Below are 27,681 nucleotides of genomic sequence, written 5' to 3' on the forward strand. Positions count from 1 at the left end.
ATTGGGATCACAAGGACAAAACAAGAGACTCTTTTTAGGTATTAAGTTTCTTAATGGGCTTATTTTAATTCCATGTAATTCCCAAAAAGATGACCAGATTTACTTAGAAAGTATCTGGAGTTTCATTCTATTTTCAACCATTTTAAAGAAGAAATATAAAGAAATAGATGTTTCATATCCACAGAGATGAAATAGCACCATCCCCTTCACACAAACACTACAGTGAGGGTGTGGTTCCAGGTGTACTTTTCCTGATGACAAAGTCCCTGCCCTTTTCCAGCCTTTCAACAACAGTTCCCTGTCCCCTGTTGGGTACTGACACATCTGTGAGCCCGAGGTGCAATTGAGATGTTTGCTATAAACCACATCATGGAAAATATCTGGGTTAAATGAAACATTTTTATGACTGACAGACAAGTAAGTGGTTGAGACAGACTTCCCTTATCATTGCTACTGAGTCTGGAATATTGGGATGTTAAAGTTTAGCAGTCCTATTCCTATATGTCCTGCCAAATTCTGAGGCTCCATCACCAGGCAATTCACTTTGATCCCTGTGCCTGGTCTGTGCCTCCCCAAAACCACAGCAACCTTAAGGGGCTGTGTGTGATCTCTGTCAGGCTGCTCCAGGGCCTACAAGGAGCAATTTATTCTGCTTTTCCAGCCCTCCATGTATTGTAAGAACAGTATCCACCACCAGCAACTTGTTGTATAAAGGCATCAAAACCTTGTCTGTGCCCACCTGCTCCCAGCAAGGTCAAGAACATCATCTCTTACCAGTTTGTTAATCTCAAGTGCACTCTCCTGGTGTTCAGCATCCAGGTGGGTTAAGGGGTGCTGCAGAGGCTGACCAGGGACAGGGAAATCTGGCTTCTACAATGAAACAAAATAAAGATAGAAATATTTGCTCCTGGTGCTGCTAAAACCAGTGTGTCTGCCCACAGGGGAGGCAGCGAAGAGAGGTAAAGAGTTCCCACCTGGAAGTGTGATCTGATGAAGGAGGAGAAGGGATGGCTGTTGATGGTGGGTGGGAGGGAAAGGTCATCCTTGACCTTGACTTCTGGGGGCTGTGTCTCAGTTATCTGGTTGGCCTGTGCTTGGTGTCGGCCTGCAAGGGAAGGAGGTCTGGTGGGGTGGCAGGACACCAACAATTCACAGAGCAGCTCCTGCTGACCTGCACCTCGCCCTGCTGAACCCCTGACCCAGCCCTGGCTGCAGGGACACCCTCAGACCCCCAGCAGGCACAGCCTCACCTCCCTGAGAGCACAAGGACTCAGATTTTACAGCTCTGATCGTTCAGACCATTCTCCCCAGGCAATACCTGGAGATTCAAGGCTGCACTGCAGCATTTAAGGCAGGAAATGCTGAGCTCATACAGATACTGCTGACAACTGCCCCGTCCACAGGAAATGAGAGGTCTTTGTAACGAGGGATTTCTCAGGGATAAGAGAGGAGCAAACATCACTAAATGAAGGCATTTCTCAGTGCAGCACAGCTCCTGTGCATTCCTCTCCCTCCAGCTGTGTCCCTGATGCTCTCCAATCCTCCCCATTTACATCCCATCAGCTTTCATTTCCAGCAGTCTCACTGTTCCCTGAGCCCCTCTGGCTTATATTGCTCACTAGACCAGCTGATAGTTCCTGCAGGGCTCTGCCATGAAATGTGAGCTATTTGGGAATCCAGCACAGTCTGCTCCAATTCACCAGACTCTTCTGCCTGATTGTGTCCCTCACTGTCCCCCACAGAAGGCCACAGGCATAGCTGGCTTTGGCTTTGACACCACACAGACACAGAGAGGCAAATCCTGCCTCAACCTACTTGCAGCTTAAATATTCACATCGTACAGAGAGCTACAGAGGAAACACAACTGCACAAAACTTAATGCTCAGGGTCAGATCAACAGCTTGTGAAATTATTGCACTTATTTTGGTGATTTGAAATCCAATTGGTGCATTCCTAAATTAATAAATTAACACATACTCAATTTATTACATTGTTACATCCTTAAGTTATTATATTGTTATGTCCTTGGACTGATAAATTGTTATATCTCAAATTATTACATTGTTCCACAGTCAAGCTGTTACCCTATTTCTCCTTCCTTCTATTTTAAACTTTGTTTAAATAATTTTTAATGAAATTAAATTTTTAAAAATAATTTTTAATGAAACCTAAAAATATTTCTTTGAAGTTGTCAAAACTGTTGTTTTCTTCCCCTTCAACTTCCTTAAAGATTTTAGAGTAGGTAAAAGATGGGTTTAAGTTTTTCCACCCCAGATACCCATCTCTGCCAGAGATCTGGGTTCATTAAGCAGTTTGCTGTCACATAACTTTGACCAAAGAGTTTTGCATCATCCCTGCTATCAGTTCTACCAGCCCAGTTCAAAAGAAGAGCTGAAAAGTTAACAAAGGTACTGATTTTCAAGCTGGTGTTCTGCCCCCTGGCCCAAGTTGCTTTTCCTCCCTACCTTGTCAGGAAACAACATCCAAGGTACCGTTTGCCTTTATCATATTTACACTGCAATGATAACGAATCAAAACCAGCCCAGTGACAGGCAGCAGGGAGAACAAAGACACACTTTGATATAAACAAGGAAATACTCAGTGAAACAGTGCAGGAAAGGGAGGGAAGAAGGAGGATTTCTCACCTTCAACAAAGTGCAGGAGGGCTGCGAGCTCTGCAGGGATCTCCAGCAGCCCCACGTCCTGGAGACAGAAACAAATCAGTCAGAAACAAATCAGAGAAAAAAAAACCACATAAAAGCCTGAGCTGAGACTGGGTGAAACTGCCTTGGAGAAGCTGCCAGGACAGGGATGGAGCATCTGAGCCAAAGCAGTGACTTCTGCATCCACAACATTCAGAGCCATTGCAGACAGGGGGGTATTGCATGAACACAGCTTGTGACATGGGTCAGCTCAGGAGGGAAAGGGGAGCAATTCCCAAATAAAATATCAACTGCCACAAGGGGAAGGACAGGAAAGTTGGATTTCTTTGACTCATCCCTCATTCCTATCAAGTGTGGCACATTGCACTGAAAAAATTGCACCTGAAGGGTAAGGGCCATTTCCTCCTGCCCTTTCCTGACAGTTTTCTTTTGATTTTTCTGTATCCAAAGGTGCTACAGCATAAAGTGAGACCTGATTCTGATCTTTGATATATGTTGGAGGTTCCTAGGAAAGCTCAGATCTGTATCTGGGTAATCCAGAGGAGAATCTGGCCAATGAGTTTTGATTTTTCACTGGTTTACACCTTGCACTGCTGCAGGGTAGGAAGCAGGTGGGCCAATACAACACAGTGTCAGCATCACTGCATGTAGAGTCAGCTCAGGGCATTTCAGACAGAACTACTCAGATTAAGGCACTATAAAACTAAGCTAAGGTCCCAAAACCTGAGTTTTTTGGGGTTTTTTGTTTCTTGTTTTTTGGGGACTTTTTTAAGATCTGCATAGTACAGCCTCTTGTCAGCAGCACATTATTCTGACACCTCTCTCCACTTAAAGACGCATTCACAGCATTTTTGATCAGTTTGGTTTTGCTCATAAGATACTTGACTTCAAGTCTGGCTTTTCAACGGTGTATTCAGGAAGAGGACTGTGAAATTCCACAGTTCTGGATCCACACCTGAGGAAGGTGAATGACCACCCAGGGCTAAGTTTTCTTGTTCTTACTGACAGATCTATACAGAATTGTGCATAAAATCAATTCAGATTCCCTTGATACAGACACTGCAGCAAATGTGTGTCCAGTCAACACACATCAATAATGGCATTAGTTAGAAGTGTTGATACAGGCTAAAAGTGTTGGGAAGCATTTAATACATCCCTTCCTCTACATCAGCTTCTGTTAATACATTTACGCAGAAATGTCTCATTCCCATCCCTCACAACAAGATGATTGCCAAAAATAATCTTCCCTCCACCTCTGCAGAGCAGGTCAGTGCTGTGAGCAAACACAGAGCTCGGGCTCAGGACTGGCTGACGGTGCCTGGCTGTGCCCAGAGCATGGGAAACACTGAACTAATGAGATATTTCTGTATTAGAAGGCCGTTGGCACCATCTAACCTGCATTCTGTACCAGGTTCCAGACATGTGTGTGCCCTCTCTAGATGTTCTGCAGTTCCCCAGCAAACCTGGCCTGAGGAGGCACAAGGGAGGGAGAACACCTGGAGAACCTGATTGTTTTGATCTCAGACCCTCCCAGACCATTTGACAACTCACCATTCCTTGGCTGGGACTATTTCCTGTGTCAGCACAGGCCAGGGAGCTCCTTCTTTGTTTCCTTTCCTCTAAATCCTGCTGTTAGGAGATGAAAAGGGGATAGAGGGTGGGAAGATATGTGTATGAAGTGAATTCCAGCTGTTCTGGGGGCAGATGCTGAGGATGGCCAGGAGATGGTGTCCTGCTCCAGCAGATAGAATGAGAGAACAGCTACAGAGCCTTCCTGGGACTCCAACACATTGTATTGAGAAGGGGCTGCCCAGGCAGAGACCTGAGCTTTGCTGGAACACCTCCTGCCCCTCCTGGCACAATCCAGCAGCAAGAGCCTGCAGCACCTGCCCAGCATCCTGCCATACCTTCCCTTGCTGGGCATCTGATGTGGCTCAGGACAAAAGCTCCCAGCAGCTGCCAGAAATATTCACCCACCTCCTTCAGCACCAGAGCACCTGATAACAACCTGAACAGGACTGATGAACTTGTCCATGGAGAGGAAATCCTTTAGAAAGGTGGGAGGGATGCCAAAAGCTAAACTCCCTCACAGCTCTGCCCTTCCCCATCCATTCTCTTGCTCCCCAGCCTCATCACTCACCTGAGATGGGGAAGGAGGGTCTCTGGCTCCTTCTCTGCCTCTCTCCTGCCTGTCAGTGGTGCAGAGCACTGTGACTACATGGGAGCTTGTGAGGGCTGGGCTGAGAAAGACAGTGACAAGCTAAAGTCCAAAGGGCAGGGCTGTGGGGTGGGGGAAAGGAGGAACTTTGCAGCAGGTGAACTTTGAGACCTTTGCTGCTGCTACTGCATGTACAGAGACCTCAGCAAACAAACACTGAAGGAACAGAAACAGATTCAAAAGAGTTGCACTGCTGTGGTTACCTGGGAGAAAGAAAATCTGGATCCTGTCCAAGTGGGAAGGGCAAGAAACAGAACAGAAACTCATGCTGAAGGAGGCACCTCTGCAGGTCTGCATCAACTGTCTTAACCCTCTGCCCCACCTTGCCCTCAGCCATGCCAGGAGCTGTGCTGGCTCCTTCCCTTGTAAAGCTGAAGCTATGAGATGTTACTGCTACTCTAAGGAGGAGTGGTCTGATTTCCTCTTTCCAGATTTATTTTAATAGTAAGGAAATGGCCCTTTAATAATAAGGAAATGGCCCTTACCCTTCAGGTGCAATATTTTAATTTCCCAATTTTATTGTAATAGTTTGTGCAGAATACATTATACCCACTGGACAGAACCATGGCTCTCTCCTGTACATTATTTTCCATCTTCTCAAAAACTTGCCATCCTGTTCTCACCCCAGCTGACTTCCAAGGGGCCAAGGGCTTGAGCAGCCTGAGGTAGCTGTAAGGAATCAGGGAGGATCATCATGGACTGAAAGAATCTTGCAATTCAGTCACCATCAGTAATTGACCTGGGCAATAGAAAAAGCAAGATGAATGCCTCCTTAGAGCTTGAGCAGAACAGCAGCTCTGAAGAGCACAGATGGCACCAGCTCTTGTCTCATGTAGGGCAGTGATGTCTGGAGTGGCTGCCGAGAACAGAGGCTAGACTGAGTTAGACAATAAAGTGGGTATTCATTAAAGGCCTTCAACAGATACACCTTGGGCAGTGCAGGAGCCTGGCAGAGGCTACACCCAAGATGGACAATGGCCATGAGTTTTTCAGACAGATACAAGTTTGGTCTATCTGCATATCAGGGGTTAATTGTTCAATTACAGCTTCAGGTAATGAAGTCACATTCTCCCAGTTTGCTTCCCCCAATTCCCTTTTGTTTGTATTTTTCAGGCCTGAGGCTGTCCTTGGTTCTCAGGCCTGGAAGAATTGTTTTGTGGGACCAAACTGTGAAGAGAGCTTACTAACATTCCATATGGAGTTCAGAGTTATACACTGATGCAGTAACGATCTGAAAAATATAAAAGCTAAACCTGAAGGCATCATCCCCACCCTAGCTCACACAGCCAGACCCATGAATCAGCTCTGTTTGCAATACCTGTGCCAACTGTGCATGTCATTTAGAGAGAGAAGGCTCCAGCCTCTCTGCTTCCTTCATTTGACATTTGTGTCAGACAGAGGGTGAAGGACACCTCCCTGGGTGAGGACACCTCACCTCACTGCCAGCAAACCTTCCAAAGCCATCCCTGCCCTGGCCTCACCCAGTCTCACTCTGCTTAGGGCAGAACAGCCCCTCCTGCACACCTTGCTCTGCTGTTACCTGGCAGCGCTTCCTCCACTGAATCAAAGGTCTGGAGATCACAATCACAGTTTTAAATTGCACCAAAGTCTTCTTCAGCCTCCTGTAACGCTTCCTAGAGGGTGAGAAAAGAATTGTCTGATGGAGGACACATCAGCCACACAGACACATACAGAGCAGGCCAGGAGCCAACATGAAGAGGGGCCTGGACATCCCTACCTGGCTGCCCCTTGGCAAGGCCAGAGGGCTGTCCCTTGGCTGTCCCTTGCAAGGCCAAAGGCAGTCCCTTGGCTGTCCCTTGGCTGTCCCTTGGCTGTCCCTTGGCTGTCCCTTGCAAGGCCAAAGGCAGTCCCTTGGCTGTCCCTTGGCTGTCCCTTGCAAGGCCAAAGGGCTGTCCCTGGGCTGTCCCTTGGCTGTCCCTTGGCAAGGCCTAAGGGCTGTAACTGGGCTGTCCCTTGGCTGTCCCTGGGCTGTCCCTTGACAAGATCTAAAGGCTGTCCCTTGCAAGGCCAAAGGGCTCTCCTTAGGCTGTCCCTTGGCTGTCCCTGGGCTGTCCCTTGGCTGTCTCTGGGCTGTTCCTTGGCAAGGCCAAAGGGCTGTCCCTGGGCTGTCCCCTGGCTCCTGACCTGGCCTGGTAGCCTCGGAAGTGAGCCTGGATCAGTGTGACTTTCTCCTGGAGCAGGCGGAAGCGCCGGCGCTGGAGGAGGCGGCGGAATTTCCTCTGCAGGGTGACCACGGCCCAGCTCTGCCTCTGCTGCCATCGCCTCTCCAGCAGCTGCCTGCCCTTCTCCTTCAGAAACACCTGGGCAAAGGCAGCAGCTGCTGACCCACAGGCAAGCAGCAGCTTCTCCCAGAGCTGATCAATAATAAAAACTGCTGGTTTAATCCCTTTGTAGCCTTTAAGGGTTCTTGCTAAGGAGACTGGGGAGGGCAGGAGGCACAGGTGCAAGTGACAGAGATGGATGCATTTGGGGTGGACAGGGAATCAGGGAGTGATGAAGGTTAGCAGGTAGCAAAAGTAGAAGCCCAGGAATGCTGGGTATACAAAGGGCTTGGCCATGCCACAGTAGCCTGGAGCTGGAATCTACTGGTAATCTGAAGTGCTAAAAATGCCTTCTTAGTACTTGGGACAAGAGGCAAAGGTGAGAGGGGAAGGTGTGCAAGGCCCTCCCTCTGTGGGCAGAGGCTGAGCTCCTCTCCTGCTTTGCCAGCCTGGGAATGGTGGGTGGGGCTGTGCAATCCAGATGAGATTGTCTATAGACATCACCTTTGTCACCCCAATCTGGTAGAGATCCGAGGGGTTCCCCACCACGTGGGCCAGCACTGCTGCACAGCCTTCCCTCTGCTCCAAGCTGCTGGGGCTGCTCCCAGCCAGGAGCCCATACCTGCACAGGAGGAGAGGGTGTGACAAAAACCAGGGCTGTACATGGAGTCCTCAGAGAACAAATCCTCCAGGGCTGGGGGATCCCAAGCCAGGGCACCCCTGTACCTAGCCAGGAAGCTCTGGAATGGTAGATGGACTGGGAACCCCTCCTTCAGGATGTGGATGGCCTCCAGTATCCCAGAATGTCGCAGCTGACAGTTGACATATTCCACATCAAAGACATTTGACAGCTGAGAAGACAAAGCAGAAGAAAAAAATTAAAAACAAGAAATAAAGAAAAATTAAAGAAAGGAGACTGAAGGCAGGGGGTTTAGAAAGGGTCTCCTTCTCTTGTCCTGTCCTTGGATTGGATCTTGCCATGGGCTGTGGGCCATGGAACACAAAGCCCAAGGAATACTTTGGTGTCCAGCTGACCCTGGTTCTGCTCCTGCAGCACAGGATTAACTCACATGGCCACAGGGAAGGGTGGGACACAGAACAAGGGGAAAAAAGTCTCAAGCTATCAAATAAAACAAAGAAGTTTAAATCCCAGCTGTGAAAGGAGAGCTGTTGGAGGAGAATGAAGGACATGAGGGACTCCATAAGGAGCTCGGGGTGCTGCCCTACCTTCCTGGGGTTAGGGGTGATGCAGCGGATGAAGAAGGCATGGCTCCTGCAAAACAAAGAAGAACTTTGGATCACCCTCCTCTCCATGCTGCCCCTGGAACACTCCACACTTCTGTGTGCCAGCAGCATCTCTCACCCTCTCAGCTTGGCTGTGAGCTCCTGCAAAGACTGCTGGAATTTGGACACCAATGTGGAGGCCTGAGGCCTGAGGCCTCTTCCCCTCAGCTCCCTTCGCTGACCATAGGCAGCTTTAGCCCTCTGGAAAATCTCAGACACCACCTGCAATAACAAAGAAATTACCAAAACCCACTGAACATTGTGGAAAGAAGAACCTCTTCTACCTGAAACTTATGGGGGCTATTTTGTCTTGCCCCTGGCAGTGGCAGGAATGCAGCTGCATCCTCAGGCACTCTCTGTGTTCTATATGTAAGGTGCATCAATTGTGGGCAAAGACAATTTGCCCAATTCCCAAGTAAATTCAGTAAAATAAAACTTGTGGCTATTCCATGTTCTGACACCTGTTCAGCACCTTTCTGCCTCTCACATTAAGACAATGAGTGGATCATTGGGGGTCTGCAATAGAGGTCTTCCTCCTGATCACTTCTGTACCTTGAGACGGCTCTGGGAGAAGATATCCAGCACCTCGGGCCGCAGCTGGTCACGGTTTTTATTGAGAAACTTGTGCACCTGCAGGGGCAAAGTCTGATTTAAAGCACCATTCAGACCACTCAGACAGGCACACACCCCTGTTACACACACTGGGACTGGGGACAGGCAGCTGGAGAGCTGGAAAAGAGAAAAGCCCTGGAGAATGAGGCTAGCTCTTCCTGCTGCCACCAGGGTAGAGGGGACAATGGCTTCTGCTTTGAGAAGGGATTGCTCCTTTTCTCCTTCACATCACCTTGCAGGCTTTCACCTTTCTTTTTGTTTGGTTTTTTTTTTTTTTTTTGCCCAGCAGCCACAGCTTTCCTGCATTTCCAGGGCTCTGAGGCTGTTGTGTCACTGAGGGCAATTCCTATTTTGCTTCTGCCCAGAGACATCTTAGTTGGCTCTCTTTATAATAATCTCCTCTCTTCTGCTCAGCTGATGCTCTGGAGGGAAGTGCAGTCACAAGGGGAGAGCTTTGTTCCCAGAGCTGGTCCATCAGGACACCCACAGCTTATTTCTGGGTTATTTCTGCTCTGAATCCCTGCCAGCTCACCTGGTAGGTGACAGGGCCAGCGTAGTGCTGCACAGTGAACTCTGGCAAAGGCAGCTTGGGCTTGCTGTACCAAGGGCTGTTTGCATGGTGGTAATGACACTTCTGGAGGAAAGTGTGGTCTGTGGCCTGTAAAAGAGATTTCCTGATGCTGCAACCTCGGCCTTTCTTCTTTCAGCCTTTCTCGGTAGGCTAAAAAGTCACTGTTAAACTGAAGGTAAAAACACTGAACACTTGTGCAATCATTATGGAAAACAGCCTCACCTTAACCATCCTCTGAAAGGGATCCCATGAGAGGCTGGGAGCTCCTCACCTGAGTCAGGGATGTCTGGTCATCCAGGATGCACAGGAGGCCGTGGGGCTTTGCAGTAAGGAAATCCAGGCACGACTCGCTGCACGTCTTGGAAATAGGAATCCAAGCTAACTGCTCCTGGCTGTATTCCTCCTGCATGTTAAAGGCCAAATCCAGCCACACAAACAAGGACAAATGGAGAGAATTAACAGAGGGATTTGGGTTGTTTATCAGGAAGTTAGAGTTTCACTGCTGTTAGGAACTTGCCTAGAATTGTCTGGTTTTGTCTCATGAAACTGCTTCTGAAGCCACTAATGATTTTCCTGATTTGAGAGAAGAAGACTGCTAAGCTGAGTAATAAAGTGAACTGTAGAAGTCAAGTCTGATAAATACACTTTCATCCCCAGGACATAAGTGGCACAGAAAATGCTACAAAGAAGCCAAAAAGGATTTTAAAGCACCCACTGAGGTCTGGGCTCTGACCCTGACCAACTCACTTAGAAAATCTGGAAAAGGAAGCAAGGTGCTGACAAAATCTCCTTCCCTTAATTTACCGTATAATTAATAAAAGGTATTAAATAGGCAACTCTTTGGGCTAGGATTCCCTGGATATTGCCCAGGAGGAGCATTCAGTTTCCTGTTCCCTGCTGAGGGACACTCTGAGGATGCCTCAGCTCAGTCCAGGTGTGCTGGCTCCAGGTGCTGTGAATTCCACCGAGCTCCACTCACCTCTTCCTGGGCAATGACAGTCTGGCTGAAGAACCTCTGGAGGTGCTCATTGGCAAAGTTGATGCAGAGCTGCTCTAAGCTGTTCACGCCCAGATCCTGCAAAGACAAAAATCCATCCCTTCCCAGGCCCAGGGGGCTGTGGCTCCCTCTAAGTGCTGCACAGGCCCAGCTGAGCTGAGTTGCTGGTTCTGGCCAGTGTGAATGAACCCCAACAGTTCAAACCACCTTCTGTCTGGTTTGCAGGCTCTCAGCCTGGCTCACTGACCAGGCTGAACAGCCAGAGGTGAGACAAGCTGTGAAGGAGCACAAAGAAGGAAAGATCTACTCTTGGATACACAGCCCCACCTCTGTATTCCACTCTTTTCAGCATCCATTGGGACACAGGTTTTAACAGGAGCCCTAAATAAAACACTGCAAGGCCTTGGTGAGCACATGCCCTCACTGCCCAGGCCACAGCAAAAGAATATGGAAAACAACCTCAAAGCCATGGAGGTCCACAATGCCCACGGCACAGTCAGACTCCCAGGGAGCCAACCACTCATTGATCCTCAGCAGCAGCCACTCGAAGAGCAGGTAGTAGAGAGCCTTGGCAATGGAGTCCCTGAGTGGGAGGGGGAGAAGAACCAGTTACTGCAAAGACAGCACCTCTGAGTGCATCTCACCCACCCAGACATCAGCAGGAGTCACCTGGCATCAATGGCTCCTTCTACAGACAGAGGGGTGAAGATCCGATCATAAGATGTAACCTGGATACATAAAGAGACAGAATTTACTCTTATTAGCTCACAAAAACACCTTTTTTTTTTTTTTTTAATCCACAAGGAAGTCAGCTCAGTTAATAAATGGATTTTTTTTCTATTTGGCTGAGCATTTACCCAGATATCAAAAGAAAAACTTTTTAACTTTTAAACCCAGAATTTTGTTGTCAGAGGTGAGAGTAAACTGGCCAAAGTGATAAACCTGAGGCCACTCATGTCAGAAAAGAGCCCTCCCAGATGTGAGCTCTGCCATCTTTACAGAGCTGCCCTGAGGGGCTCAGCCCACCCCAATCATTTCATTCCTGCTGTTGCCCCCCAGATTTTGAGCCTTCTAAGTTTAGGACTTAGTGGGGCAGGACGTGGGATGCTTCAGGAGGAATGGGAAATCACCAGAAGGGACTCACAGTGACACGGTGAGTGACAGCTCTCTGCAGCAGCTCTGCTGACACACACAGCAGACTGGCCACAATCTGAATCTCAGCCCCGCTGGCGATGGCTGCATGTTCAAAGGAGTCTTTCTAAATAACAAAGTGTTCTTTATTATATATGTTATAAACACATATTATAATATTGGCTTTTCACAAATATGAAAATGGATTTTATATGTGTGTGGGTTAAAGTAACTTTGTTATAGAGTTTTTATTTCTGTTGTTAATTAAGCTTAGTGAAATAGCTGCTTGTGCTAAAATGCCTGCTTGGATGGGATAACATCCAGTGCACACAGGATGAGGACGCCTGTACAGATCTGCCAACCATCAGCACTCACCCTCTGAAGGCAGTGTGGGCCAGGGCCCAAAACTGAAGCTGATGGTAAAAATGGACTAAAACCACAACCAAGGAATCTGCATGCTCTAAAAAGGCAGACCCAAGGAGGGGCCATGTAAAAATATGTCAACTAGTTTGGGAAAAAGTTTACTGTGCATAAGGGTCTATGAATATGCAACAGATGATGTAAGGGAAAAGGTATTTAAGGGTATCTCTGGAGAGAACAGGGTGCTCTTGGCTGAGTGCCAGGATGCACCCAGCCTTAATAACCTTTACTCTGTGGTCCTTGTCTCTTATTGTCATTTATTAGACTTTTGAAATTTTCACAGGAGAATGAATGTGTTTTTCACATATATTACTGTACATAAATTATTATCTATATTACTATATATTATAGATAGGAACAATGGAGGGGATACAAGGTTCCTCTTGTATTAATCTTCTCAACAGCACCTCAGCTGCGCAGAGCTGGTCACAGCCTGGGCAGAGCACCAGGTTCATTTTGGCTCCTTAAAAACCCACTCAAGCTCCAGCGACCTTTGGTTGCCTCCCACCTTCTGTCCCTGCCTAGACCAGTCTGGAGCCCAGCACTGAAAGGACAGAAAGGTCCTCAAAGGATGCCACCCTCAGTCAGGAATCATGTCCTCAGTCCCACCACATGGCACAACAGCAATATCCAGCACAAATATCCTGTTCCCAAGCTGATGGGGTTACTGTACCTCATAGGAGGTAAAGCAGATGTTCCCCAGCTGCAGGATGGCAGCCAGGACAGCCCAGGTGGAGCTCAGCTGATCCTCTGAGAGGCCAATTCCCTCCAGAGCTTGCACCAAGGCCAGAAAATCCTGACTGTCCTCCTTCCCCAGGACTTCACATGCTCTGCCCTGAGAGAAAAGGGACAGATAATCGTGATCAGCCCCTTCAGCCTCAGGCAGGGCTTAAGCCACCATCAGGAATCTTCAGAGAAGTGGTTCCATCTTTTAAAGACTGGAGGAATCTCAAGAGATGAAAGACAGCACTAGCTGAAACTCAGTATTTGTGAGGGGCCAGTGCCTTTACCTGTGGAATTTTGAGATTAAGATCTCTCTTACCCACACCTGCCAAGTTTCTGTTGGAATTCCAGTACAAGCTGCCCAGGATGCTGGGGTGGAATTTGACAGGAGAAGTGGTGCCTGAGTGGAGTCCCAAGTAAATCATGGCACAGCAGCTCCCCAGTGGAACCAGATGGGTTCTGTAAAGCCAGGGAGCCACCCAGGGTTACAGCCTGTCTCATCTCAGCCACGGAGCCCCACCACAACATGGGTTCATCACTGCTCTGCTTCTTTTATTCTCTACCGGAGGGCACTCCTAGCAGCTGCCTGTGACCCTGAAGGTCACGGAAATCCCGGGTCAGGGGTTCTGCAGAACCTGTTTGTGCTCAAGGGCATTATTGGACCATAGTTCCCAGCTCCCAGCAGATTTTGGTGAGACAAGGATGAGGTCCAAGCAGCCCTTGGGCTTCTTCTTGCTAAGATCCAAGATAGATTTTGTCATCTCTGCTAACACTTCTGTGCATAATCTGATCTTCCCTTCCTTTCTCTGCAGCAGGCTGGGATATTCCTGTTAATTTTCACCTTGAAGATTTTGCTTTATAATGCTTTGTCAGCCAGGTACCATTAATCACGCATTAGGGGCTGGGCCCTTAATTGCCCTCCATCCTAGAGCCATCAATGGAGATAGAAATCACTAGCGAGGATTCCTCCTGACCACAGCTGCTGTGAGGAATTTGAATTTGCCACCTGGGAAAGCTGACTCACACTGAAATAGGAAAAATTTCTTGCTGTTGTTGTGACCTCCTTGATTATGGAAAACAACCTTAAAATATCTCGAACAAAACAAAAAACATCAAAAAAAAAAAAGGAAAAAAAGGAAAAAAAGTGTTCCAAGATTGCGACTTTGTGACTTCATGTAAGTCTGACAAACAAATTCAATATAAATAATTTCAATCAGCAGTATAATTCAGTGGTTTAAAATCTGCACTCATTGACAATAAAGGAAGTGTTTTGCAGAAGATAGAAAGAAATCCTCCCTGCTTTTGGCAGTCCCACAGTAAATTGCAAATGCAAGAAAAGGCAATGAGAAAAGGGGTTTTACACCACACGATGGAGCCATGAGTCTACACAACGACTCCTCATTAAAGCCCGTCCTTTCAGAGTAGAACGGGCCAGAGAAGTGAGAAAATGATCACCAAAGAGACAAAGATGTTGGTTCTTAGATCAGGGATGAGAAGGAGCAGAGTATGAGAAGGAGCAGAGCTGACTTTCTGCAGGGGGCAGAGTGATTTGGTGCCTCTCTAAGCAAACAGAAGCGATGCCTGGGCCATTTCTCTGTGGCAGCTGCTGCAGAGCACCCTCAGCTCACTCACCTGGTTCAGGTAGAAGTAGGACTCAGCCTCCTGCAGGTACATCTCCTCTTTCTGCTCCATGGGCAGCCCTGCCAGCAGCTCGTAGAACACATGGTAGTTCCTCTCACCGTGGGCCTGATGGGACACAGCCATGGAGCTGATCCACATCCAGCCCCAAACAGCCCCAGAACACACTCACAGAGCAGGACCAGGGCTCCCACTGACACCATTCCCTCTGGGAGAAGTCCTTTCCACACAGCTCGGATATCTGACCATTCCCACACTCCAGACATTAAGAAAAACTAATTGAGGGAAGATTCAACTTCCAGTAATCCCTAATAAGTGGCTTAATTCCACCTGTTTGAGACAGAGAAACCTTCTATTTTATTCAAATAACAGAAGTGACCCCCCTGTGCTACATGCAGGGGACATAGCTCTTGCTGGTAGAAGAAATGGGAAGCAATTCTCATACTAATTCCCACCCCTGTTATTTAACAGTAAATTTAAGATTAAATGTTAATAAGGGAGAGAGGGGGGCCCTGGTCCTCACCTGAAACACCACACGAGACTTCTCCAGCAGGTACTGGGAGATGGATGTTCCCACCACAATGCCACTGAGCAGAAGACAACAGATCCTGTCAGAACCTGGGCACAGCTTTTCTGCAGATCTGTGTCTCTGCAGATAAGAATGATCTTAGGGACACAATCTACAAGAATTTCTAAAATATTTCAGCAAATTGTGGGACTTACGTGGAAACCAAGCAAGCACAGAATAAGAAGGAAAGTCATAATGTGGGTAGGAATAAAGGTGAATTCCCTTAACAGTGTGAAACAACCATCAGAGTTCCACAAAGTGTCTGTACCTGACCTGGGAGGGTTTGATAAGTGACCTAGAAGAGGAGCTGAACAGCAATGGGACAAAGCTTCCTGCTTGTATGAAATTATTCAGTGAGGATGAAGACCAACTGTGAATAAATGCAGACCAGGCCTTACAGTGCAGAGTGAGTGAATAAGAAAATGACACATGAAGCCCACAGTAGATAAATGTGAAGTGATGGGTACAGACCCAGCTTCACATATAAACAGACAGGTTTCAATTTAACCATTGCTCCTTAGGACTGAGACCTGAGGGTTATGATAGACAGCTCCATGAAAGAATCAGCTCAGGGCTTGGCAACAGTCAGGGAAAATCCCCAAACAAACCACCCAAATCCAGAAGTTAGAAAGGAAGTTAGAAAGGCTCAAAACAGAGAGGTGTTTTTCACAGAACTGGTTAGACCTGTGGAACACTGGAAGGCTGTTGCAGAAACATCAAGTTTGTATGAGCCCAAGAGGAAACTGGAATATCTCAGAAGACTGAGGAAAACTCCTGAGCTGCTGCAAATGTTCAAGAGCTCAAGGGGTTTTAGGGAAAAGCATTGCTTCTATTTGGGCTGTTGTTGCCTCAGGCAGTGCTTGAGGTCAGTGCTGGGGACACTGCAGGGTATCAGGTGGGCCCTTGGTATAAACCAGTTCAGCCATTCTTATGTTCTTAATTTAACTCATCTTGGGAACCAAGATCTGTTCTTTAGGGAGGAAACACAAAAAAGGAAAATAGGGGTTTAAACTCACCCTCTTCCTACCCTGATGATAGCAAGAGGGAAGGGGAGGTAGGGTTATTGTGAGAGCTCTCAGCACTGCTCCACCTGGTCTCACCCAAACACCCCTTGGAGGGACCCGAGGGGATTTTCAACACTCACTGCCGCAGGTGGACACTCAGCAGCTTTCCAAAACGGCTGGAGTTGTCATTGAGGATGGTTCTTGCATTTCCAAAACTCTCCAGGATGGGAAGGACATTGCAGGGCTGTAGAGAAAAGAGGAGGGAACACTTCAGTAGCAATCACAGGTTTTAAACTCAAAAGGGTTTATGTACCTGTCAGTTTGAAAAGATAAACAAAAAATGGGACTTCACTGATATAATTCTCACATGGGTAAAAGATGTCTTTTAAAATGTATCCTGTATCATTATCTCTAGGCAGTGGGGAGCTGTTCTGTGAGCTCTTTGCTATAATCTTTCACTTTACTTCTCCTCTGTGTTTGTTCTGATTCACCTCCCAGACTGCTAAAAGCTCTCCTTGGCAGCAACCAGCTCTCTGTTCAAACAGACCCAGCACTTTTCACAGCATCAGATCTCCCAGGTATTAAAATACAGAACTACAAATACACCTTGTAGCTCTCCTCGAGTCTTTATGAGAGCTTCACCTTGGACCACAAACCCTCCCAAGTCCAGCCAAAGAAATACCATCAGCAGCAGCCTCCCTGCCCTGGTTTGGCTTCTCCTCCCTGCCCAACCCTCGTGGTCTCTAGCCAAGCTCTCTTGCCTGTTACCTGTCTGATCCTGTGGCTGTCAGATCCCTGGTACAGCATGGTCAGGTATTGCACAATGGCTTTGGCAGCTTCTGTTTTACCTGATCCACTGTGCCCACTGCAGGAGCAAGAGGTGGAGAAGTTGGCATGAAACAGAGGTACCAGGTCTAGGCACATCAGAGGCCCTGCTGCAGCAAGTCAGAGGGGTGTGCTGATTTACAGCTGAAAAACTATCACCCTTCCCTTGAAACACTGAGACAACCTGACAAAATGGGCCCACAAAGGGTTCCCCTGGGGAATACCAGACTCCTTCTCTCCCACTCCTCTGAAGTGAAACTAAATTCAAGCTGTTATTTGCACAGAGTGAAATAAATAAAAATCACCTTACTCAGGTTCTGCACAGGCAGCTCTCATGTACAAGCCAGAAGGATCAACTTGCAGGCAGTGAAATGCAGAAGTGAAACTTTTACATAGTGAAATCAAAGGGCCTCCACCAAAGCCCTTCAGCTCCTACCTGATGAGGACACACTGCTCCTGCCCTGATGACTGGGACAGCGTGTAGGCCATCTCTGCTATGGCAAAGATGTGTCTGCATGGACAGAGAGAAACCCCCATTAACTGACCCCACACTTCACCCCACGAGTGCAGCACCAACAGGCTCCTCATGAGGGATCTACAGCAGAGATGGGCCAGTGTCTTCACCAAAGAAACTTGACCTAAAAATCACAGAATGGTTTGGGTTGGGGGGACCTTAAAACCATCTCATTCCTCTGCCATGGACAGGGAAAACTGGACCTGATTTTTCCAAGCCCTGTCCAGCCTGGCCTTGGACACGTCCTGGCATGAACTTTAGTTCTGTAGAATTACAGGCCCAAGCACCTACAGCTTTGCCAAATGGGCTGTTCACCTCCTGTGACATTCATCCTTCTCTACCAGGGAACTGGAGGACAATAAAATACTTTCTGGAATAATAAAATACTTTACAAACAGAACAGGGTTTAGAGAGTTGTTTGAGAAAGAAAAACATACGGGGCGCTTTTTGAGAGAGTCCCTTGCTGGTACTTGGTAGCCACATCTTCAGAGTAGATACTGAGGTCTTTGAAAGGATTCACAGAAATCAAAATTTCCCCAATGTAAGTCTAGGATAAAAATAAGAAAGGAGAAAAAAATCTGGTGGCTTCTTAGAATTTTCTGAATAAGGATTGCAAGTGAATGCATATATTAAAACAAATATACAAATTCCCTTTAAAGGAATATTATTAATTCTGACTATACTGCCAACTTATTGAAGATACAGCTTTTCAGTGGTCATTTTCAAATCTCTGTCATGAATAGTTTGGGAAAAGTGAGCACTCCCTGGTCTGTGGTCATTTTTGTAGTCACTATCTATTTTCTACATGAAATTACAGGCATAGGTTTGAATACTTGAGCCAGTACATTGAAAAGGGAACAATTAACCATCCACTTTGTGGACTAAAACATCGTGAATGTTAGCAGAAACTCTGAGGTTTCTTCTCAAGATCCACAATTTTTAACTCAGAATTTCTCTGCCAAAATAGGAGATTCCCACTAGGAGCAGCTGAGGCTACAAAGGAGCCCAAGTATGCTCACAGATTGGCACCAAATACCAAAATTACAGAGAAACTCTGGAACTTCCAGATTTTACCCCAAATACTTCATGCTACCTGATTTCTGAGCAAAAGCTGTGTGAGTATAGTTTTTATCATTGTTCCAAGTAATGAGTGAGATACTTGGTGCATTATTAAAGCTTGATGGCATAACATACATTACTTTCTCTTAAAGCCCATTGTTCAGAGTGAATAAGCACAGAAGAAAACCAAACCAAACCAAACCAAACCAAACCTCACTATCCATACATAAATGAGATTGCAATGGAACCTCTTCTTCAGGCACAGCAGGACTGAGCTCTCAGAGACTTCCCTACAAACAGAGGAAAGGACTTGTCAGCCATAAGCTTCCCTTGCATGTGTTAATATTAAATATTAACCTTTCTGCCCTCCACAAAGGATCATGGAGTCCAACTCTTAACTGAAGGGCCCATATGGGGATTGAAGATTTTGTGGGGAGCTGGGACTAAAACTTTTCACTGCCTTCCTGTGGTTCAAACATCCTCAGGATTAAACAGGTCAGAGAATGGAGCATTCAAAGCTCAGGATTTCCTCTGTGTGATCCCAGCCCCTTGCAGAGCCTTTACAGGTGTTTATCTCAGCAGGATGGCAGGAGGGGAGGATGGTGAGGAGCAGTGTCAGGGGCTTATCTTACAACAACAGCAGTGAACCAAGGGTTTAACAGCTCTTAGAGATGTAGGACGTGAGTTTTTCACAGCTGAAGGCAACAGGAGTCACTAAAGCCACAGATGCTGATGTCAGTAGGCAAAGAACACAGAAATGTGCTTCTCATCCTGCAAGCTGTCCTTTCCTACCACTCACTTCAGGCAACAAGAAAGGCGCATTAAATTCCCAATTCTGTCCTTCTGCTACATCACAGAACTCACATCAGCCTCTAAACCTAATTTCCCCTACCCTTTAAGTATTTTGGGGTATTTTTAGAACCCATTTCAGGATTGGGAACCATTTAACAGGAGAGGCAGAGTTCCAGGGATGCAGCTGTACAGAAGTGTGTTAGCCAGGCTGAGCTGCAGCTCTGGGCTGTGACTGCAGGGGTTCAGTGTGCCCTCCCTGTGTCACAGTCAGGAGCTCCCTCTGCACCTCTGCTCCTCCCCAGTGGGTCAGTGTAGGTCCATGACTTCACTACTAAAATTCAGTCTTTTACTCAGCTTTTCAGCAGAGCATCAGTTACTCAGCTATGATACACATCCAATCAATTCTATTTTTTCCCGCAGAGGAAATTCTCCTATCCAGCTAAGGATCTAGCTAATCTATCTAGCTAATGTGATTTCTATTGTTGAGCCACCTTTGCAGGATAACAAGCAAGTCCTTGTGACCTGAATGAGCTGCAGATACCGAGGACACCTACTCCAGTCTGGTCAGATCTTCAATCTCCTCAACTTCTGCACAGTGCTCTTCACACATGAACACCTGAAATGCACAGAACATGACTGAAAATCAGGGGAAGCTCAGTTCCATTCCAGTACTGGGGACAACACCCGTACCTGTTTCTGCATGAACTCCATCTCCAGCACGCTGTCAGCAATGTCATCTGCCTCCCACAGGTCCTTGCAGAGCCTCCCACGGCTGCTGGCCAGCTGGGGCTCCTTGGAGGTGGCCCATTTGCTCAGGTTCTCCATGGCTGGCCGTGGCAGCAGCAGCCCAGAGCTCAGCCACGCTGCAGGGTCCCATCCCTGCCCCTGCTGCTGGGACCAGTGCACACTGGATGTGACCATGGATCCTGCAGTCTGGAGGACACCTGGGCCCTCCTTGGTGTCCACCTCACTGCAATGATCTGAGGTGGGGATTGGCTCCTCCTCTCGGTGTGGAAGGAAGCCCTGCTTGCTGTTTCTGGGGCTTGGATCCATCAGAGCTCTGGGAAGGTCACATTTGAATCTGCAAGCCTGTGGCACAGGAGGGACAGATTTTCTCTCTGATGGAGATTTCAGTTTCTGTAGGGAATAACCATTGCCAGAGCCCCTGGACAAGGAGCTCTTGGCCTTAACCAAGCTGTGGGCTCTGGGGAACACTACAGCAAACTTGGCATCAATAGCACTGCTCTTCTCATCTGAGCACGGAAAGGAACTGGTTCCATGAAGAGGGGAATCACCAGCAGGCAAATCAATGTGTCCCACTTCCTCCACCATTTTGGGACCACCTCTCCCCTCCATTAATGAAGCAGAAGGTTCTCTGTCCCTCGGCTCAGCCCTCTCCAGCTGCCCAGGGAAGGCTTTGCCAGACTGACCAACCCACCCAGCAGTGCTCAGAATCCGGATTGCCATTCTGCTTCTGAATCCAAAAGGTTTGCTGCTCCTCTTCTTCTTCCCAAATTTCTTCAAGATCCATCTGGAGATACCAATTGCTCGTGCCACACTCAGCAGTCGAGCTTTCAGCCTTGCTTTCCTGGCAGGTTTCTGGCCAAGCCAGCTGGTGACTTTTCTAAAGGCGGAGCGGGTGTGCAGGTGCTTGGATCCTTCCTCACTGTGCACAGGCTCTGTTTCAGAAGGTGCCTCTACAATCACTTCTTCTGCTTTCTCTTTTTTTGCCTTTGTAGACTGCCCTGAACTCTGTTTAACTTTTCCAATAACTTTTCCAACTTTCTTCTTCTTTCCATGGAGTTGCTTATCAGATGATTTTTTTGTAATCGCGGAGCAGCTTGAAGTATTTAATGTTTTCTCTCCAAAATTCTGAGCTGTGTTGGGTTCTCTTTGTTTACTGGGAGTTTCTATGGCTTTTGAACAGATGCTTTCAACATTGTTCAGGCCTGAGCTGGTTCCCAAAGCCATCTGGGCAGGATTTGGCTTCTGGCTTGGTGACAGTTTGGTCTCAGCATTTTTATGTTGGTTTTCCAGACTGAGGGGGATTTGGGATTGAGAAGAACATTTCTTTGTAAGCATCAGTACTCGTAGGTCCTGCCTGCTGCAGTCTGAACTGTCCCTCTGTCCATCTCCACCCTCTTCACCTTGTTCTGGGATCTCACACCTCCCAGGTTTCTCCTTCAATGTCCTCTGCTGCTTGGAGAGGAAAGAGCCGTCCTCCAGCTCTCTTCCTTCATCATTCACCCTCTCTTCCTGTTCATATTTGCTAAGGTGAACGTGGAGTTTTGCTTTCCCAGCAGCTGGGAGTGGTTCTGGTTTGTTTTCTTTTACTTCGTCAATGTTCTCTGCAGTGCTGCTGTCAGGATTCATGTGTCCATCCTTTGACACATCTTCAACTCTCTCATTTTCTAGTATATTTTCCTTGTCTATTTCAATACTTTCCCTGTTCTCAACACTCTCAACTTGGAGTCCTGAAGTGCTTAACTGATCATCTGCCTCACTGCTCTCTGCTGGAGCACATTCTGGTTGTCTCAGCATCTTGCCTGTCTTCCTCATCTTCTCCTCTGCTTCCAATCCTGCAAATCCAGTGCCTTCAGCCTCAGATTCAGTTTTTGCACCTGTGGTCATCTGCTCCTGTTCAGGTTCCATAGATGCTTCCTTGCTTTCATCAGCCAGTTCCTTGTAGCCTTTTCCTTCTCCCACAGGAGGATCTTGGAGCACAACTTCTTTCTCACTGTTGCCATCTAACTCAGAAGAGCTGCTCCCCTGCTCAGAGGAGCTGCTCCTCTCCTCACTGCAGGAACTGCTGCCCACCGCAGCCTCCTTTGGACCCTTTCTGTGGGTTCCATGGCCTTCACTGCTGGAGTCAGAGCAGGAGTGACCTGAGGTTTCCAGAATATTTTCATCCTCACTCTCAATGATGGCAATCCTGGTAAGATTTTCAGGTTGCTTTTTCCCAGTCCTCTCACCTTTTTCCTGTGCTGTACTGCCTTGGGATTGAGAGACTGATTTCTGCTCCTTGAAGTCCTGATTCCCTCTGTGCCTTCCCCTGGGGTTCTGTGCCTTTTCTGCCAAGTTTTGTTTCTGTAAAGAGCCTTCAGCACCTTGCTCTGTGATTGCCCTCACAGCCCCCAGCTCGGTGCCAGTTCCACCAGCACCAAGTCTCTTTCCACATCTCTTTTTAAAACTCCTTTTCTTTCTGTTTGTGGTGGCTTTCCCCTCCTTGTCACTGCTGTCCTCACTCTCCTGCCCTGATGTCATTTCCCATTGCTTGCAGGCCTTTCCTTTCTTCCCTTCCAGCCTGGACTCTCTGTGTTTTCTCCCCAGACCAGATTCACTTTTATAATTCCTCCTGCAGGCTCTTTTCCTCCGGAATAACTTCTCGTGGTCATTCTCTTTGTGTTCCTGAGGCCTCCCCAACCTCTGGATCTTTAAGGGCTCTTCTCCAAGGCTGTCACCTTGTGCAGTGAGTGACTCTTTGCCCTTCCCTTGGCCTCTGCTCTTACCTTCCCTCCTCTTCCCACAGCACATCTTTGAGTTTCCTGCAGAGTTCTGCTCACAATTGAGCTCCTTCTCCTTCCCAGCCTTTTTCTGCCGAGCCTTGGATCGGGCAGGAGGCATTTCCTTGGTGCTCAGGAATATGTGAGGGCTTATCTTGACTCACCTGTGAAGGGAAACATTGTGCATTTTGCTGTGAAATAAGCTACAAAGGGAAGCCAGAAGCTCCTGAGCACTAATTTACCTCATTTCTGTGGAGCCAAATAAACATTTACAGAGCCAAACTGACTGTCCTGTGCCAGGTTAATCTCTGGCTTACTTTGTCACAAATCAGCATGATTTTCTGTTTTTATTAGAATCATACCATCACAGAATATGATGACCTGGAAGGCACCCACCAGGATCACCCAGGATCATCCTGAGCCTGCACAGGACACCCCAAGAATTCCTCATTCGGCCACGTGTCCATGATTTTCTACAGCTGAGAAGGGTTTGGACACACTGTAGCTCAAGATAGAATGATTATTTTATTTCAGTTTCTGCTTCTCTCTTCATGCTGCAGAAGAGAGGAACACATCCAATGATCAGTATGAAACAAACATCAGAAGCAAACCCTGCTCCAGTGTGTCAGAACATCACCCAGCTGCCCCTGAGTGCCCTGGCATTCCCTGGCACTGTGGGAAATGCTCAGCATCCCAGCTGTTCACCCCTTTATCACTTTATCTTTCCTCTAATCAGATGCATGGAATAAAAGATGTAAAAGTGTCCAAAGGGTGGGTGCTGATCTTTTAGGCTGATGCAAAATATCACTTCTGCCCTTTCCAGCTCTCCAGACTCTTTATTTTGAGTCAACCTTGTGCTGCTTCAGGCATCCACTGGGGCCCTGTGAGTGAATGAATTGCTGATGGCAGAGCCTGGGTCTGGGTCCCTGGCACCAAACACTGCAAGGAAAGGCTCCAAACCACAGAACAGTAAGAACACAATGAAAGGAAATGATGGATCAGAGAAAGGAAAACTTGGAGGTGAGGGGATGAGGAGAATGGGACTAAGGGAAAAATCTTACAGCAAGGAAACCCATCAGTCTGCAACATCTTCCCAAAGAAAACAGATTAAAAGGCTCCTGTTGGGGCTATTTGGGACTATCTTAGAAATTCCATTACCCAGTGATGGGCAGGGAACAAACCAGCACATGGAACAGGGAAATTCCATTATATATTTTGTCCTCTCCTCTCTTTCTCTATTAAAGTCTTCTCTCCATTTTCTCATTTTTTTCTTTCTCCTTGTTTTTCAGCCAATTCTGTGGATTTTCCACAGGCAGAAGAGAAACGTCCAGCCATCACAGATTTACAAATTCTGTCAGTGGGTAACAGAGGATGGAGCAGTCAAGATTTTGTTACAGATTCCTCCTAACTCCACCAAGTGTTACCTTATTTAAAGGCTGAAATCTAGCATCTGGAAGCCTCCAGTCACTTGTTAGACTATTATGGGATGCTGACAATATATTTACCTGTCTGACACTCTGCCCCTGCACCCCAGTGGTTGTGGGTGCAATGTCTGTACACAGGGTACAAGCCCAAAAGGGTTTTGGCCAAGGTTTCCTGGAACTTCCATCCACAGACATCTCCCTGCCCCAGGGAAGGGGATGGGGGAAACCACAGTCAGGACTGCAATTCAGCAAGCTTTAAAAGCTTTAAACATTTACAGCTGCTATAAAGTCTGACAAGGAATGAGAGTTTTTAGCACTTAGTACCTCAGCCAAAGATGGAAATCCAGCCACTCTCCAAGATATCTTATGACCTGATTGCAGACTGAAAATTGTCCAAGTGTATTTACAAGTTATTAAAACAAATGTTGAAAAAAGGCCATTAAAAAGTGCATTCCAGTACTCTGGGAGCAACTCTGTAAGAAACCACTCAGTGAATCAAAAATTTTGTCTCACCTCAGTCACTCCAAGGAGGGCAGCAAAACCACATTTGAGATTTCCACAGCTCAGCAAGGAGGATGCTCTAAGAAAAGCACATTTGGTGTGTGCAAAGCACAGGGGTTTATTGCAAATGTTGGTTCCTTTTCTGTACCACCTGTTTTGTGCTGTTCTGCACCACAGAACAATCTGCAATGGGGAAAAACAGCATTTCCCTTTGTCCCAGCTGCAACTCTGATACTGAACCAAAAAGCTGCTGCCCTGAAAGCAGCTGCATACAATTAAGGGTTCCCCAACAATGTGTCCTTAGGGTTCCCTCTAAACTTGCTTTTTCTGTTCTGGTCTAGAGCTGACTCTGTTGAAACCCTCCTGGACACTCTGCCCAGGGCAGAGTTCATCTCTGAACACCAATCCTCCTCTCTCTGACCAGGACTGGCACACACAGGTGTCTGCTCACCTCATCTCAGCCCCCCCTCCCCACTTAATACCCCAATACTCCTGGCCTAGATCTCTAAATCCTGCAACAAGACTTTTGTTGCTGAGATTAATGGCAGCTGAATTAGACCCTAAATCCTCAGTACAGAATAGTCGTTCATGTTCTGTCCTCCTGGGGGCTTAAAGTTGATTCAGCTTCTCTACAGTGCCAAATGCAGGAGAAAATAATAAATAAAGGTTTGCTTTTATGTGCTGCTGCTAGATAGTTATGTGTCTAAAGCCTTCCAAAACCAAAAATGCTGAAATTGTTGGATGAGGAGGAAGGTCAGGAACACTGCCCAAATTTGTCAGGAGCTTGGACACAGGAGTTTGGTTTGACTCACAGTAAACACAGGATCCCAGAGAGAATCTGGGTTAGAAAGTGAAAACCTGGAGTTGACAATTCTTCAGAGACAGGGCTTTAGAGCAGATCTGTTTGTAACACCACTGTTATTACTGGGAATGGGAAGCTGAATCACTGCTTATATAAAGAACTCCTTTGACATCAGACCTGCTCTGATTAACTGCCCTGGCCCATCTGCCTGCTGGGCACACTGCAGCAGGTGAAAGATGCTGCTCATCAGTTTTCAGCTCCCCTCACCACATCAACTTCACCCAAATCACTACAGGGAAAAGAACAATTCCGTGGCATTCTCTCTTTTTAGAAGAAATGAGACTAACTCACATCAGAGAAAGGAAATCCTCAGTGCTGTCAGGAATCACAGCATGAACCTACAGATAAAAAGAAGAGCAGAAAGCTCACACTGCTTAAGACCAACAGGGAATTGTCTGTCTTCCCTGAGCACAGTGGATTCTCCCAGCTCATACAGAGGAAAGTACAATCATTAATATTAAAGGAACCTGCCTGGAACTTAATTCTTAAGTTTCTATTTTCATTCACTGTAAAAATGGCTCTAACCCCTTCTTTTATCACTCTGCACAGTAATTTTCTGTAACACATCTACACTGATTCCAGCTAGCTGCCCCTTACCTGGATCACAGGTCACATCCATGCAAAGGTAACATATTCCCCCTGCCATGCCTTGTTCCCATGCAGCCCAGGGTCTGTTCCAGAGTTCCTGCAAGCCTGGGGAGTCTGACAGGGATTCTGGCTGGGCTGTGCCCCAAGAGCAGATAATTACACATGTATGGAAGGAGAATGCCATCAATAATTCAAGCTTTCTCATGGTATCTTTTGAACTTTTCAACCAGCAATATCAGCAGCTGGCTTGCAGAGTTTGGGATAAAAGAACAGGTGGGATTTCACCCAGGTCAGGGTCAGGTGTGGTATGATTAGGTGCACCCCCAAAGAAAGACTGAAAGGGTCAATTCCAAAACCAAAACACATCCACTGTAATGCAGGAGGCTACCAGACAAGGCACAGTAAAAACTACCTAAAAAAAAAAGCTTAGGCCAGTGAAAAGAATGAAATCGTGGGCCCCTTTCTTTTGCAGCCCTGGACTTTTATTGCAGGGAGCCAAGCACGGATGGCTCAGCCTCTGCTCTCTCTGTGCCAATACCAAGCTCTCTGCTGAAACAGGAAAGCAGTTTCCAGCTCAGCACTGAAAAAGACAGCAAAACTGGCACCATTTTTGCCCTCATTATGCCTAAATCTCAGTCCAAATCAGGCAGAACGACTAAATCTCCTTTCAACTCGAATTTCCAAATAAAGTTGCTCTCCTCTTGCAGACAGGCTGAGGTTACTCACAGCAGTGTTCATGTCCATCAAACTCTGTTTAATTCAGGGATGGTTTTGCCCTGCCTGGGCTGCTCTCAATAAATCAGGAATCAGAGCAGCACAAATGCTCAGGGTGAGCCTCCCATGCTCTCCCCAGGTGCAGAGGGACAGCACAGGGAGAACAGGATTGAACAGTTCTGAGGGTGCCACTGGCTCTGTAAAGTTTCCTTCCTCTTCCCAAAAAGCCTTTCCAGAGGAGCTGGAGATTAAACAAAATGAACTCAGGTCTGGCCAGCCACCAGAACAAGTGACCTAAACATGAAATGTGATAAGATTTTAGATGCTGTGCAGCATTGGTTTGGGTGGGACCTGTTTGTCCACCTCTTTCCAAGAGCCCCTGGCTGTTACGTTCTGTACCTTGAGGACTCCTCCATTAAAAAGCAAATATAAAAACTGGGGGTTGAGCTGGAGAAATCAAGAGTTTTACCTGAGCTTTCTGTCCCTGGATGCTCCACTTCTCTTAGTTCACAAGAATGAGGCTGTAGAGCCACAGTGCAGTTAATTATTTCATCACTTTCTTTTGTTATCTGTCCACAAGTCATTCTGCAGGAAAGAGAAATCTCTCCTGTAAAGCCCAGAATGACTGATGGCATGTGGAGCATCAATTCCTTAACAAATCTTGCAGAAAAGCCCCGGGGCTCTCAGCTCTAAGCTCCCCATGTGTGTGGCAGGGAGGAGAAGCTGCTATGATTTTTAAAAGTTAATAAAGAGTAATAAAACATCAGAATCCCCTTTTCACTGCAAAT

The 27,681-nt window shown here is 47.1% G+C and overlaps 1 protein-coding gene across 1 annotated transcript in view; it reads right to left on the reverse strand.

Annotated features, from left to right (window-relative positions):
- Window positions 1-22,565, reverse strand: part of MYO15B (myosin XVB) — a 46,170-nt gene extending 23,605 nt beyond the window's left edge. The window contains exons 1-29 of the mRNA XM_059486100.1: window positions 19,992-22,565; window positions 19,856-19,917; window positions 18,736-18,799; window positions 17,888-17,997; window positions 17,376-17,447; window positions 16,880-16,994; window positions 16,252-16,355; window positions 15,063-15,126; window positions 14,534-14,647; window positions 12,852-13,013; window positions 11,772-11,885; window positions 11,297-11,355; window positions 11,087-11,210; window positions 10,610-10,705; window positions 9,902-10,033; window positions 9,592-9,717; window positions 9,000-9,077; window positions 8,527-8,669; window positions 8,391-8,436; window positions 7,890-8,014; window positions 7,752-7,785; window positions 7,027-7,121; window positions 6,422-6,515; window positions 5,491-5,550; window positions 4,804-4,923; window positions 4,215-4,292; window positions 2,646-2,703; window positions 975-1,105; window positions 775-870 (exon numbers count right to left, since the gene is read on the reverse strand). Coding sequence (XP_059342083.1) covers window positions 775-870; window positions 975-1,105; window positions 2,646-2,703; window positions 4,215-4,292; window positions 4,804-4,923; window positions 5,491-5,550; window positions 6,422-6,515; window positions 7,027-7,121; window positions 7,752-7,785; window positions 7,890-8,014; window positions 8,391-8,436; window positions 8,527-8,669; window positions 9,000-9,077; window positions 9,592-9,717; window positions 9,902-10,033; window positions 10,610-10,705; window positions 11,087-11,210; window positions 11,297-11,355; window positions 11,772-11,885; window positions 12,852-13,013; window positions 14,534-14,647; window positions 15,063-15,126; window positions 16,252-16,355; window positions 16,880-16,994; window positions 17,376-17,447; window positions 17,888-17,997; window positions 18,736-18,799; window positions 19,856-19,917; window positions 19,992-22,565 — 5,250 coding nt within the window. The remainder of the gene's footprint in view (window positions 1-774; window positions 871-974; window positions 1,106-2,645; window positions 2,704-4,214; window positions 4,293-4,803; window positions 4,924-5,490; window positions 5,551-6,421; window positions 6,516-7,026; window positions 7,122-7,751; window positions 7,786-7,889; window positions 8,015-8,390; window positions 8,437-8,526; window positions 8,670-8,999; window positions 9,078-9,591; window positions 9,718-9,901; window positions 10,034-10,609; window positions 10,706-11,086; window positions 11,211-11,296; window positions 11,356-11,771; window positions 11,886-12,851; window positions 13,014-14,533; window positions 14,648-15,062; window positions 15,127-16,251; window positions 16,356-16,879; window positions 16,995-17,375; window positions 17,448-17,887; window positions 17,998-18,735; window positions 18,800-19,855; window positions 19,918-19,991) is intronic.
- Between the last annotated feature and the right edge of the window lie 5,116 nt (window positions 22,566-27,681).

The sequence above is a fragment of the Ammospiza nelsoni genome, chromosome 19 (genome assembly GCF_027579445.1).
Source record: "Ammospiza nelsoni isolate bAmmNel1 chromosome 19, bAmmNel1.pri, whole genome shotgun sequence".
NCBI lineage: Eukaryota > Metazoa > Chordata > Aves > Passeriformes > Passerellidae > Ammospiza > Ammospiza nelsoni.